We start from the raw sequence: 14901 nt of genomic DNA, 5'->3' as shown, positions 1-14901 counted from the left end.
CTCGGAGGTCGCTCCTCTCACCGTATTCACCGCCACCCGGGGGCTAGGAGCGGCGCTCCGTAACTCTCGGCCGCCGGGCCTTGACGCTTGCGTCAAGGTAGCGCACCGAGAATGACGCGAAAGCGGCGCCTATGTGACGTCAGCCGCGCATGCGCAGGTTGGCCGGCTCAAACCCACGCATGCGCGGTTGCCGTCTTCCCCTCCGCTGCCCCGCAAGACGTGGCGGCTTGATCTTGCGGGGCGGCGGAGGGGAAAGAGTGCGTCGCTTTGAGACGCCGGCCCGGCGATCGGTGGGCACCGATCGCGGGCCAGTCCCCTCTCGAGCACGGCCGTGGTGCTCACTCCCCTCTCCACCCCCCACAAGCTTCAAACGGGCCTTTGGCGACCATGTTCACAACGGCAGCGACCAGGTGTGGCCCCATCCGGGCCGGAGAATCGCCGGTCGCCGTGAAAAACAGGGAGCGGCGATTCTTCCGAGCGGGGGGTGGGAGAATCGCGGTGGGTGCCAGGGGGGGTGTGAAATGAGTCGCCTGGCCCTCCCGCGATTCTCCCACCCAGCGTGGGGAGCGGAGAATCGCGCCAAGTGTGTGTGGGACCCGTACCCCAGTGAGAGTCAGTGTGTGTGGGACACGTACTCCAGTGAGAGTCAGTGTGTGTGGGACCCGTACCCCAGTGAGAGTCAGTGTGTGTGTGGGACCCGTACCCCAGTGAGAGTCAGTGTGTGTGGGACCCGTACCCCAGTGAGAGTCAGTGTCTGTGGGACCCGTACCCCAGTGAGAGTCAGTGTGTGTGGGACACGTACTCCAGTGAGAGTCAATGTGTGTGGGACCCGTACCCCAGTGAGAGTCAGTGTGTGTGGGACCCGTACCCCAGTGAGAGTCAGTGTGTGTGGGACACGTACTCCAGTGAGAGTCAGTGTGTGTGGGACACGTACCCCAGTGAGAGTCAATGTGTGTGGGACCCGTACCCCAGTGAGAGTCAGTATGTGTGGGACACGTACCCCAGTGAGAGTCGATCTCTCTTTATTTTACTTCCAACTTACCAGATCATCAGCTGGTAGATCTGCAAGGAAAGGAAGAAGTTGTCAGGTTCAAAATAAAGCAAAACAATCCCATCAGCGACCCACCTCTCTGCTCCGTGCAACCTGAAGGCCAGACCCAGTAAAGAGGGCAGATTTCCCACAACAATCCATTACAGTTGCCATGGTTATAGCTTTAATTGCAGATGTATTCAATTAAATGTGACCTGCTGTAATGGGCTGCTGTAATGTTCTGTCCCTCCTACATTACTCTGTATCTCGGCCCACTGCTACGACGCCACCATTTCTGCCAGTACAGCAACAACTGCATTCATATAGCACCCTCAAAGTGGCATAAAGTTGTGTGGAACTTCACAGGAATATAAATCAGATTTGACACTGAGCCATACAAAGAGATATTACTTCAAATTATTAACTGAACTGGACCAGCCAACAGTGAGTATCTCACAAGTGCCAGGCAATGGCCAACAAGAGAGTATCTAACTATCGCCCCTTGACATTCAATGGTATTACCATTGCTGAATCCCCCACAGTCAACATCTTGGTGGATACCATTGATCAGAAACTGAATTGGACCCATCCATATAAATACTGTGGCTGCCAGAGCAGGACAGAGGCTGTGAATCCTGTGGCGAGTAACTCACCTCCTGACTCCCCAAAGCCTGTCCATCACCTACAAGGCACAAGTCAGGAGTGTGATGGAATACTCTCCACTTGCCTGGATGCGTGCAGCTCCAACAACACTCAAGAAACTCGACACCACCCAGGACAAAGCAGCCCCGCTTGATTGCTCCCCCTTCCACAAACATTCACTCCCTCCGCCATCGACGCACAGTGGCAGCCGTGTGTACCATCTACAAGATGCACTGCAGGAACTCACCAAGGTTCCTTCGGCAACACCTTCCAACCCATGATCACTACCATCTAGAAGGACAAGAGCAGCAGATACCTGGGAACCCCACCACCTGGAGGTTCCCCTCCAAGCCAATAAATGTTAATTTTTGCCAGCAACACCTGCAATGCCCATAGACAAATGAATTAAATTATGGCAGATTGCAAAATGTTTGGTCAAGGAGGGAGATTTTAATGAGTTTCTTAAAGAATAATAGTGGGGTGCAGAGGTTTAGGGAGGAAATTTCTGAACGTAGGACAGACGCAGCTAAAGGCATGGCCACTATGAGTGTGTTGAAGGATGTGGCGATGAACAAGTAGCTCAAATCATGAAATACAGCATTGTGAATTTCAATTCTGTTTCATATTCGAGCATGGGATAGTTTTGATTTATTCACTAGACACAGGCATCAGTGGCTGGGCAACATTTATTACCCATCCTTAATTGTCCTTGAGAATGTCGTGGTGAGCCAATTCCCAACAATGTAGTATCACCATGGCTCTGCTGTGACCTCTCACTGTTACAGTGACTAACAAAACTCGGTATCTGCATGAAACAGAATATCAAAGCCAGCAAAGTCATTGTGCTGACAGGAGAGTGCAGATCGGAGCATCAGCGGCAGAGTGAAGGTTCAGATCTCCCAATCACTGGAACAGCCGATGGAGCAGATAGCTTGTGAGCAAATACCATGCAGCAGTAGCTAATTCATTAACAGCAGCCATTCATACCAGGACTATTCCCACAGTTACTCTCACAAATGCATCATCAGCAGCTCTTCAGATATCAAAACACATCAAAGCAACTAAGTGAGATAATCTTCAGCATCCTAAAAAAATCTCTTAACCATGTTGTGCAGATGGGAATCTTTGATGGAAAGTGTGGAGAGCACGTTTTACTCTGTACCCATCCCAGCTATACCTTCCCTGATAGTTTTTAAAAATGCATTTCTGGGACGTGGCTAGGCCAGCATTTATTGTCCATCCCCAGTTGCCCTTCAGAAGGTGGTGGTGAGCTGCCTTCTTGAACCGCTGCAGTCCCTAATGTACACCCACTGTGCTGTTAGGGAGGGAGTTCCAGGATGTTGACCCAGTGACAGTGAAGGAACAGCGATATATTTCCAAGTCAGGATGGTGAGTGACTCGGAGGGGGAACCTCCAGGTGGTGGGGTTCCCAGGTATCTGCTGCTCTTGTCCTTCTAGATGGTAGTGATCATGGGTTTGGAAGGTGCTGCCTTAGGAGCCTTGGTGAGTTCCTGCAGTGCATCTTGTAGATGGTACACACGGCTGCCACTGCGCATCGGTGGTGGAGGGAATGAATGTTTGTGGAAGGGGGAGCAATCAAGCGGCTGCTTTGTCCTGGATGGTATTGAACTTCTTGAGTGTTGTTGGAGCTGCATTCATCCAGGCAAGTGGAGAGTATTCCATCACACTCCTGATTTGTGCCTTGTAGATGGTGGACAGGCTTTGGGGGGGGGGGGGGGTCTGGGTCCAGTTCAGTTTCTGATCAATGGTAACTCCCAGGATGTTGAGTGTGGGGGATGCCATTGAATGTCAAGGGGTGATATTTAGATCCTCTCTAATGGTCATTGCCTGGCACTTGTATGGCACGAATGTAACTTGCCACTTGTCAGCCCAAGCCTGGATATTGTCCAGGTCTTGCTGCATTTGGACAGGGACTGCTTCATTACCTGAGGAGTCACGAATGACGCTGAACATTGTGCAGTTATCGCAAACATCCCCACCTTATGATGGGAGGTCATTGATGAAGCAGCTGAAGATGGTTGGGCCTAGGACACTATCCTGAGGAACTCCAGCAGTGATGTCCTGGAGCTGAGATGATTGACCTCCAGCTACCAGAGAGTGGTTGTGTCGGGTATGACTCCACCCAGCGGGGAGTTTTCCCCCTGATTCCCATTGACTCCAGTTTTGCCAGGGCTGCTTGATGTCATACCTGATAAAATGCTGCCTTGATGTCAAGGACAGTCACTCTCACCTCACCTCTGGCATTCAGCTCTTTTGTCGATGTTTGAACCAAGGCTGTAATGAGGTCAGGAGCTGAGTGACCTGGAGGAACCCAAGCTGAGCGTCTGTGAGCAGGTTATTGCTGAGTAAGTGCCGCTTGATAGCACTGTTGGTGACTCCTTCCATCACTTTGCTGACGATGGAGAGTAGACGGATAGGGCAGTAATTGGCCGGGTTGGAATGGTTTTGTTTCTTGTGTACAGGACACACCTGGGTAATTTCCCACATTGCCGGGTAGATGCCAGTGTTGTAGCTGTACTGGAACAGCTTGGCTAGGGGTGCAGCAAGTTCTGGAGCACAAGTCTTCAGTACTATTGCCGGGATATTGTCAGGGCCCAGAGCCTTTGCAGCATCCAGTTGCTTCAGCCGTTTCTTGATATCGCGTGGAATGATTTGTATTTACATAGAACATAGAACAGTACAGCACAGAACAGGCCCTTCGGCCCTCAATGTTGTGCCGAGCTATGATCACCCTACTCAAACCCACGTATCCACCCTATACCCGTAACCCAACAACCCCCCCCCCCCAACCTTACTTTTTTATTAGGACACTACGGGCAATTTAGCATGGCCAATCCACCTAACCCGCACATCTTTGGACTGTGGGAGGAAACCGGAGCACCCGGAGGAAACCCACGCACACAGGGGGAGGACGTGCAGACTCCACACAGGCAGTGACCCAGCCGGGAATCGGACCTGGGACCCTGGAGCTGTGAAGCATTTATGCTAACCACCATGCTACCCTGCTGCCCAGTCTTTGTTGAAGACTGACATCTGTGATGCTGGGGCCACTGGAAGAGTGAGTATTTGATGGGGACAGTGTAGAGGGAGCTTTACTCTGTATCTAACCCCGTGGTACCTGTCCTGGGAGTGTTTGATGGGGACAGTGTAGAGGGAGCTTTACTCTGTATGTAACCCCGTGCTGTACTGTCCTAGGAGTGTTTGATGGGGACAGTGTAGAGGGAGCTTTACTCTGTATGTAACCCCGTGCTGTACCTGTCCTAGGAGTGTTTGATGGGGACAGTGTAGAGGGAGCTTTACTCTGTATCTAACCCCGTGCTGTACCTGTCCTGGGTGTGTTTGATGGGGACAGTGCAGAAGGAGCTTTACTCTGTATCTAATCCCGTGCTGTACCTGTCCTGGGAGTGTTTGATGGGTACAGTGTAGAGGGAGCTTTACTCTGTATCTAACCCCGTGCTGTACCTGTCCTGGGGGTGTTTAATGGGGACAGTGTAGAGGGAGCTTTACTCTGTATCTAACCCCGTGCTGTACCTGCCCTGGGAGTGTTTGATGGGGGCAGTGTAGAGGGAGCTTTACTCTGTATCTAACCCCGTGCTGTACCTGTCCTGGGAGTGTTTGATGGGGACAGTGTAGAGGGAGCTTTACTCTGTATCTAACCCCGTGCTGTACCTGTCCTGGGAGTGTTTGATGGGGACAGTGTAGAGGGAGCTTTACTCTGTATCTAACCCCGTGCTGTACCTGTCCTGGGAGTGTTTGATGGGGACAGTGTAGAGGGAGCTTTACTCTGTATCTAACCCCGTGCTGTACCTGTCCTGGAAGTGTTTGATGGGGACAGTGTAGAGGGAGCTTTACTCTGTATCTAACCCCGTGCTGTACCTGTCCTGGGAGTGTTTGATGGAGACAGTGTAGAGGGAGCTTTACTCTGTATCTAACCCCGTGCTGTACCTGTCCTGGGAGTGTTTGAAACTCAAGTGTTTCATCTTAAAGAAGACATAATTTCCTCTTGATGTTTGCAGGAGTCTTCATGTTTCATTCAATTCCCTGAGTAAGTGAAATATTGTCCATGATTATTTTAAACTCAGGATGAGTAAATTGTGATCAGCACTGAGGGTATTTGGGTGAAGTTATTCACATTTCATGCCAGCTGATCAGTTGGCGATAAGGTGGCAGGCTGTGGATTACATACTGAGTTTGCATTGTGCTGGCCATCTCCAGACATTCTTTGTGAGCTCCAGCACCGCAGTTAGAGCAAGCGTAGCCCTGGTAAAAGATCCCTCTGTGGGAAAAGTACAGAACAAGTGAAAAGATTAACAGACAGCCAAAAACACCAACAGATAAAGCTGAACAGCCAGAGAGAGAGAAACCGGGATTTCGGCAGTACTGGACAGAGAGTTTGCCTTTTGGCAGGAAGGGGGCTGACTTTGCGCTTCCTGGTGGGTGGGGGTGCCCCAGACTATGTTTCCTGGTTGGGGGGGGGGGGGGGTCTGGACTGTGTGTTTCCTGGTTGGGGGGGGGGTCTGGACTGTGCGTTTCCTGGTTGTGGGGGGGTGCCCCAGACTATGTTTCCTGGTTGGGGGGGGGGGGGGGGGGGGGGTGGGGCTGGACTATGCGTTTCCTGGTTGTGGAGGGGTGTCCCAGACTGTGTTTCCTAGTTTGGGGGGGGTGGGGGGGGGGGGGGGTATGGACTGTGTGTTTCCTGGTGGGGGGGTTGTTGCCAACTGGGGTGGGGGGGGAGGGGGAGGAGGGGAGGTGGTGGGATTGAGGGGAGGGGGGTGGAGAGGAAGGGGGTGGGAGGGAGGGGGAGGGGTTGGGGGGAGGGGTGAAAGGGGTGGGGGGAGGGGATGGGGGGGAGGGGGGTGGAGGGGGATGTGGGGGGAGGGGGTGGGGGAGGGGGTGTGGGGAGGGGAGGGGGTGGGGGAGGGGGTGGGGGGGAGGGGTGGGGTGGGAGGGGGTGGGGGGAGGGGGTGGGAGGGGAGGGGGGGGGGGGGGGAGGGGCTACTTTACCTGAGCAACATTCCACATGCTCTGCAGTTGGTGAATTTGTCAAAAGTGGTCATTTGGAAGCTGTGGTAATTTGCCGTCGCTTTTCCTCGGTTTTAATGTTTGACCTGAAAATGAAAATAATTTACTGAGAAAAAGTACAAACAGCAGCCCTCGCAGCCTCGGCCCTCGCAGCCTCGGCCCTCGCAGCCTCGGCCCTCCCACCCTCGCCGCCTCGGCCCTCCCACCCTCGGCCCTCTCCAGCCTTCGGCCCTCGCAGCCTCGGCCCTCGCAGCCTCGGCCCTCGCAGCCTCGGCCATCGCCCGCCTCGGCCCTAGCCGCCTCGGCCCTCGCCGCCTCGGCCCTCCCCGCCTCGGCCCTCGCCGCCTCGGCCCTCCACCCTCGCCGCCTCGGCCCTTCCCACCCCTCGCCGCCTCGGCCCTCGCAGCCTCGGCCCTCGCATGCCTCGGCCCTCCCGCCTCGGCCCTCGCCGCCCTCGGCCCCTCGCCGCCTCGGCCCTCGCCGCCTCGGCCCTCCCACCCTCGCCGCCTCGGCCCTCCCACCCTCGCAGCCTCGGCCCCCTCGCAGCCTCGGCCCTCCCAGCCTCGGCCCTCGCCGCCTCGGCCCTAGCCGCCTCGGCCCTCGCCGCCTCGGCCCTCGCCGCCTCGGCACTCACATTGCATTTCAAACTGCCTCCATCCACTTCCTCTTCATGTCTTCAGTTTTACAGAAGAGCTGGAACCCCTGCTTCCCCCTGAAGATGAATTAAATAAAAAGCGTAGGACCACTGAAAAATACAAGAGTAAAAATCCCGTTTAGAACACAGATGCAAATATCAGAAACGTTGATTCCACAAATCCTGGCACTACCCGAGGGCAACCTACCCCAGAAGGGCAGTCTCCCCGCCAGAGAGACAATACCCCCTCCCCCGAGGGGCAATCTCCCGCCAGGAGACAATACCCCCCCTCCCCCGAGGGGCAATCCACCAAGGGGCATTCCCCCCCCCCTGCCCGCGGGGCAGTGTCATCTCAATTCCCGTAGGCACGGGCAGCAATAAAAGTTCTTGCTTCTGAATGCCAGAACATCGCTGCTCCTCACGCTGAGCTTTCCCAAACTTTGCTGCCAGACCGCAGCCTCAATGTGACACTACTCCACCCCCCGCACCCCACTTTCCCCCCACCCACATCACCCCACCCCCCCGTACCCCCACCCAGCCCAGCCCAGATCGGGGGCGGGAGGGGGGGGGGGGGCGAATATCCCTCGACCTGCGGATATTCCGATTTCAGGTTAGTTTTCTATTGGTCATGTGAGTGTCCCTTTAAGAAATGTTTTGTCTCATCTCATGACCTCAGTGAGTCATTATGTGGTGGTGGAGCTGGGCTGTGTCTCTATCTTCAGTTTAAAAGCTGTTTTCCAGGTATCTGATAACTTGAAACGAAATATCTGTTTTCTGGAAGGAATTCAACTGCTGTTTTGGAAAGAAAACAAGAGCGTCCTGTACCAGGTCTGAGTGTCATGTGCTGGGCCACACCTTTGGAAAGGGGTTCATGGTTTTATGGGATCCTGTTATTGAATTGGAACAGTTAAAGGGGGAATTATTAAGGGTTATTGTTACCACTGGCTGGGGACTAATGGCAATCCCACAATCCTTTGGGAGGTATGAGCTTCCCAATGAGGGGGCGGAGAAATCATTAGCAGATCCCCTGCATAAATAGAGCTGGCCAGTTTGGAACCAGCTCGAGAGGAAGTGTGAGCGGCAAGGAAGTTGTTGCTGCTGCTGTATCTATATGTTATTGTAAATAAATGTTATTTCTTTCTATCCTTCAATTCGTGCTGGATTCTCGTGGCCCTCAGAAAACTTGGCGGTGAGGGTTAAAGTGAATAGCTGTCTACGCTGCTGAAGCCACCTCCCTGGATTTTTGTTGGATACAGGTTGGAAGTTGTTTTTCTGTTCCACCATGCCTCTGTATGGACGTTTGGATGTTTTTGATGCTGCGCTGGAAAGCTGGATACTGGAAGTCTGCAGAGGGATTTGGATAGGTTAAGTGAATGGGCTCGGGTCTGGCAGATGGAATACAATGTTGACAAATGTGAGGTTATCCATTTGGTAGGAATAACAGCAAACGGGATTATTATTTAAATGATAAAATATTAAAACATGCTGCTGTGCTGAGAGACCTGGGTGTGCTAGTGCATAAGTCGCAAAAGGTTGGTTTACAGGTTGCAACAGGTGATTAAGAAGGCAATGGAATTTTGTCCTTCATTGCTAGAGGGATGGAGTTCAAGACTAGGGAGTTATGCTGCAATTGTATAAGGTGTTAGTGCGGCCACACCTGGAGTATTGTGTTCAGTTTTTAAAAAATTTTTTTAGAATTAGCACAGTACAGCACAGAACAGGCCCTTCGGCCCTCAATGTTGTGCCGAGCAATGATCACCCTACTCAAGCCCACGTAATCCACCCTATACCAGTAACCCAACAACCCCCATTAACATTATTTTTAGGGACACTAAGGGCAATTTAGCCTGGTCAATCCACCTAACCCGCACATCTTTGGACTGTGGGAGGAAACCGGAGCACCCGGAGGAAACCCACGCACACATGGGGAGGACGTGCAGACTTCCGCACAGACAGTGCCCCGGCCGGGAATTCGAACCTGGGACCCTGGAGCTGTGAAGCATTGATGCTAACCACCATGCTACCCCATGTTTCTCCTTACCTGAGGAACGAGTGTACTGGCACTGGAGGGGTGTGCAGAGGAGATTCACTAGGTTAATCCCAGAGCTGAAGGGGTTGGATTACGAGGAGAGGAGTTGAGTAGACTGGGACTGTACTCGGAATTTAGAAAGATGGAGGGGGGGATCTTATAGAAACATATAAAATATGAAGGGAATAGATAGGATAGATGCGGGGCAGGGTTGTTTCCACTGGCGGTGTGAAAGCAGACTAGGGGGGCGAATTGCCTCAAAATAAGAGGAAGTAGATTTAGGACTGAGTTTTAGGAGGAACTTCCTTCACCCAAAGGGTTGTGAATCTATGGAATTCCTTGCCCAGTGAAGCAGTTGAGGCTCCTTCATTAAAGTTTTAATATAAAGATAGAATAGTTTTTTGAAGAATAAAGGGATAAGGGTTATGGTGTTCGGGCCGGAAAGTGGAGCTGAGTCCCCAAAAGATCAGCCATGATCGCATTGAATGGTGGAGCAGGCTCGAGGGGCCAGCTGGCCTACTCCTGCTCCTAGTTCTTATGGAACCAGTACGCACAACGGATGCGTTACTATTTCCAGGCAAACAACATCACTGAAAACTGAGCGCCAGGTGGTCATATGCTCACCGCCTGCGGCCGCGCATACGTTTGGGGTGATAGGAGCCTTACGTACCCAGCTGTGCTGGACACCAAAACGTTTGATGAACTTGTGCACTAGTGGGGCAACATTTTGAACCCAACCCCATCCACGATCGTCCAACGTTACGGGTTAATACCGCTGAGAGGACCCCAGGAGAATCCCTTTCAGAGATTCTATCCAGGCTACGCAGGATTGCGGAGTACTGTCACTATGGTGAGACCTTATTAGAGATGTTACGCGTCTGTTTGGTGTGCGGTATTAACAATGCAGCCACCCAGAGGAAGTTGTTAGCCGAGCCAACATTGACTTTTCAACAGGCCATTCAAGCTGCCCCGAGAGAGCGCAGAACGGTGAGTGCAAGAGCTTACAGGGAATGGAGGGTGCACGCCTTGGCGCAAACCCCTTCCGTCCGAAAGCATCCCCCCGCACCCTTGCAGTACCTTGGGCGAGATGACGTCCGAGGATGGTGCCAGTGGCCGTCGGACGTTCCTCTCCAAAGGGAGCCTTCTCCAGAACCAATGAATGAGGAGCCATGTCCATGTCGGACTGTGGGCGCCGACCCGTCACAGACGCCAGTCCTGGGGGCGCCAAAGGCGCAGTTCCGACAGAAAACTGGGGCCAGCCCAGGGGCCGTACCTTCATTTGGATGAACCTTGTGGCGTCTTCTCCCCGAGGGACATGGAGACGGAGGATGACTGCCTGCAGCTGCATTGTGTGGCAGCTCCCCGTGTGGGCCTCCATGGTGAGAGTACAAGTCAATGGTCAGCCGCTCGAGATGGAGTTGGACACTGGTGCGCAGGTCTCCGTGATCGCCCAGAGGACATTCGACTGCATCAAGCAGGGTACACAAGACCCTTAACATTAATGTACACACAGGCCAGGTTGGCCACCTACACGGAGGAACCATTGGACATTGCAGGAACCACGATGACCCCTGTTGTTTATGGACGCCAGGAGGGGCGTTTCCCGTGGTGCACGTCCACAGGCCCAGCCTGTTGGGTCGGGACTGGTTGCGCCATTTGTGGCTGCAGTGGCAGCACATCCTCCAAACAGTTTCTGGAGGGTTGACTGAGGGGCTCGGACAATACCCAGATGTATTCCAGCCCGGTTTGGGGAAATAAAAGGGGCCGTAGCCGGCATCCAAGTCTAACCAGGAGCCACGCCGCGCTATTTCCGGCGCGCCCGGTGCCTTACGCCTTGCTCGAGAAGGTAGAAGGGGAGCTCACCTCGTTTGGAGACTTTGGGTCATCATCAGGCCGTCCGTTTCACTGGCTGGGCAGCACCAATTGTACCTGTAATGAAGCCAGAGCCACAGTTCGCTTGTGCGGTGACTATAAACTATAGTGAATACGGCTTCCCGACTCGACCGATACCCAATGCTGCGCATAGAGGATCTCTACGCGAAGCTTGCAGGCGGACTCTCGTTCACAAATTTAGATATGAGTCACGCCTACCTACAGTTGGAGCTGGACCCTGCCACCCGGCCATATGTAACTATCAATACACACCATGGCGTGTATGAATATATACGTTTGCCCTTTGGAGTATCCTCTGCCTGTGCTATTTTCAACGTGTCATGGAGGGCATTTTTGAGAAGTTTACCGCGTGTGTGCTGTCTACTTAGACAACGTTTTGATTACAGGAACGTCGGAGCAGGAATATTTGGAAAATTTGGAGGCTGTCCTTGGACTCTTTTCAAAGGCTGGAGTCCGTTTACGTCGCACAAAGTGTGTCTTTCAGACGAAGGATGTAGTCTACCTGGGTTAGGTGGACCGCGAAGGTTTGCACCCCGTCGCAGAGAAGGTGCGCGCGATTCAACAGGCCCCCGCCCCGACTGACACTTTCGCTCGTTTTTTCTCGGCCTCGTAAACTATTTAGGGAAGTCGATTCCGGCTTGGGTCACTGTCTGTGCGGAGTCTGCACGGCCTCCCCCTGTGTGGGTGTTTTCCTCGGGTGCTCCAGTTTCCTCCCACAGTCCAAAGATGTGCGGGTTAGGTGGATTGGCCATGCTAAATTTGCCCGTAGTGTCCTAAAAGTAAGGTTAAGTGGGGGGGGTTGTTGGGTTACGCGGCATAGGGTGGATATGTGGGTTTGAGAAGGGTGATCATTGCTCGGCACAACATCGAGGGCCGAAGGGCCTGTTCTGTGCTGTACTGTTCTATTAAAAGTTCCTCCCCAATCTGGCAACTACGCTGGCCCCGTTGCACCTTCTGCTAAAGAAGAATCACACCTGGGTTTGGGGTCAGCCGCAAGAAACCGCTTTCCGGCCGGTAAAACAACAATTGTCGTCGTCTGGGTTACTAACCCACTATGATCCTGGAAAGCCTTTGCTCATCACATGTGATGTGTCCCCGTGTGGTATTGGGGCCGTCCTGTCCCACAAGATGGAGAACGGGGCCGAGCGGCCGATAGCTTTCGCCTCCCGCACATTGACTGCAGCGGAAAGAAAGTACGGCAGATCGAGAAGGAGGGCCTGGCAGCGGTCTTTGCGGTGAAACATTTCCACCAGTACGTGTATGGCCGCCACTCACTATCGTGACTGATCATAAGCCTCTGCTGGGACTTTTCAGAGAGGATAAGCCAATACCGGCCATTGCTTCCGCACGGATCCAGCGCTGGGCTTTGTTACTTGCTGCTACGAGTATTCTCTGGAGCACAAACCAGGAACCCAGATAGCAAATGCCGACGCACTGAGCCGATTGCCTTTATCGACCGGCCCATGTCGACCTCCACGACCAGTGAGGTGATTGCAACCCTACATTTTATGGACACCTTGCCTGTCACCATCACAGATCCGTGAGGGGACCCAGACGGAGCCAGTCCTGTCAAAGGTTCGGCAATAGTCCTGTATGGTGGGCAGCATAGACAGCTCCCAGGCGACTTTCGGGCATTTTCATCCAAGCTGTCCGAATTCAGAGTGGAAGACGGCATCCTTCTGTGGGGGACGCGTGTGATGTCCCGGGAAAAAGGACAGGAGCTGATACTGAGAGACTTGCACAATGGGCATCCAGGTGTGACCAAAATGAAAATGTTGGCCCGGAGTTATGTCTGGTGGCCAGGCCTCGACACCGACATTGAGAAGGTGGCCCAAAACTGCTCCATTTGGGGTTGTTATAACCTGCCTGTTACCACTGGCTGGGGACTAAGACAATCCCACAATCCTTTGGGCGTATGAGCTTCCCCAATGAGGGGGCGGAAAATCATTAGCAGATCCCCTGCATAAATAGAGCTGGCCAGTTTTGGAACCAGCTCGAGAGAAGTGAGCGGCAAGAGAAGTTGTTACTGCTACTGCTGTATCTATATGTTATTGTAAATAAAATATTTTGTTTCTATCCTTCAACTTGTGCTGGATCTTCGTGACCCTCACAAAAGTTATATAGAGTATTGTAGCTGAGTGGGGTATTTATGTTTGTAGTTGATAAAAATGCTGACTGTGTGTATTTATAAAAATACTAAATTTGTGGAAGAAAGGTTGTTTTTGATTTAAAGTGCTTGAGGCCTCTGTTGAATAACAGCTGAAAGGCAGCCCGTGTGCTCTCACAACCCAAATTCTATAAACAGTTGTGGGGCAGGTGAACTCCATGATATACTTTAAGCTTTCTAAAACCCTGGCCATAACACTACTTAAACGATGGGAGAACTGGAACCATCAGCAGCTGTGAGACACGGAAACTCCAAAAGGGTCGCAAACCCTGTCGAGCACAAATCGGCACCAAATAAACATTCACTCAGTAAGCAACACTGGGTAAAAACTCAGCAGGAACTAACAGCACAAACTCTCACCAGGTGTCACACGGAGGGTTTACCACGAGTGTGGCAGGGGGATTGAAACTGGGGCAATAGGTCGGAGGGTGAAATAACTGAGGGCAAACTCGAGAATAGGGTCAGAAGACTGAGAGGAAGAGCAGGCAGGAGATGTTGCTGAGCACAGCGGGACTGTGTCTGAAGTGCATTTATTTTAATGTGAGAAGTGTAAATGGGTAAGGCAGATGAACCTAGAGCTTGGATAGGACTTGGAACTATGATGTTGTTGCCATTACAGAGACTGGTTGAGGAAGGGACAGGATTGGCAGCTAACGTTCCAGAATGTTTTCAGGCAGGATAGAGGGGGATGTAAAGGGGTGGAGGAGTTGCGCTACTGGTTCAGGAGAATATCACAGCTGTACTACGGGAGGACTCCTCATAGGCAGTGAGGCTATATTGGATAGATCAGGAATAAGAAGGGTGCAGTCACAATGTTGGGGGTTTACTACAGGCCTCCCAAACAGCCAGCGGGAGATAGAGGAGCAGATAGGTAGACAGATTTTGGAAAGGAGTAAAAGCACAGGGTTGTTGTGATGGGAGACTTAACTTCCCCAATATTGACTGGGACTCATGCTCGGGGCTTGGGGGGCAGAGTTGTAAGGAGCATCAGGAGGGCTTCTTAAAACAAATGTAGATAGTTCAACTAGGGAAGGGGCTGTTCTGGACCTGGTATTGGGGAATGAGCCCGGCCAGGTGGTAGGAGTTTCAGTAGGGGAGCGTTTTGGAAACTGTGGCCATAATTCAATAAGTTTTAAAGTAATGTTAGATAAAGATAAGAGCAATCGTCGGGGTGAATGTGCTAATTGGGGGAAGGTTAATTTTAACAAATTTGGCTGGAACTGAAGCATTTCGATTGGGGCTGATGTTGAGGGTAAATCAGCACCTGGCATGTGGGAGGCTTTCAAATGTCAGTGATAGGAATTCAGGACCGGCATGTTCCTGTGAGGAAAAAGGATAAGTATGGCAAGTTGGGAATCTTGGATGTGGAGAGATTTGTGGGGCTAGTTTAAATGAAAAAGGAGGCATTTGTCAGGGCTAGAAGGCGGGAAACAGACGGAAGCCAGCGGGGAATATAAGGAAAA

The 14901-nt window shown here is 52.4% G+C and overlaps 2 protein-coding genes across 2 annotated transcripts in view; both read right to left on the bottom strand.

Moving 5' to 3' along the window:
• LOC119955542 (guanine nucleotide exchange factor VAV2-like) overlaps positions 1–14901 on the bottom strand; it is a 250363-nt gene that overhangs the window by 61270 nt on the left and 174192 nt on the right. The window contains 7 exon segments of the mRNA XM_038781814.1: positions 1043–1062; positions 2426–2477; positions 5876–5969; positions 6698–6780; positions 6783–6801; positions 7350–7426; positions 7428–7460. Of these exon segments, the coding sequence (XP_038637742.1) occupies positions 1043–1062; positions 2426–2477; positions 5876–5969; positions 6698–6780; positions 6783–6801; positions 7350–7426; positions 7428–7460 (378 nt within the window).
• Positions 1–14901, bottom strand: part of sardh (sarcosine dehydrogenase) — a 357516-nt gene that overhangs the window by 243465 nt on the left and 99150 nt on the right. The window lies entirely within an intron of this gene.

Source organism: Scyliorhinus canicula, chromosome 21 (genome assembly GCF_902713615.1).
Source record: "Scyliorhinus canicula chromosome 21, sScyCan1.1, whole genome shotgun sequence".
NCBI classification, from domain to species: domain Eukaryota; kingdom Metazoa; phylum Chordata; class Chondrichthyes; order Carcharhiniformes; family Scyliorhinidae; genus Scyliorhinus; species Scyliorhinus canicula.
The sequence above is the reverse complement of the archived record's forward strand: the minus strand, read 5'-3'. Positions and strand labels throughout refer to the sequence as shown.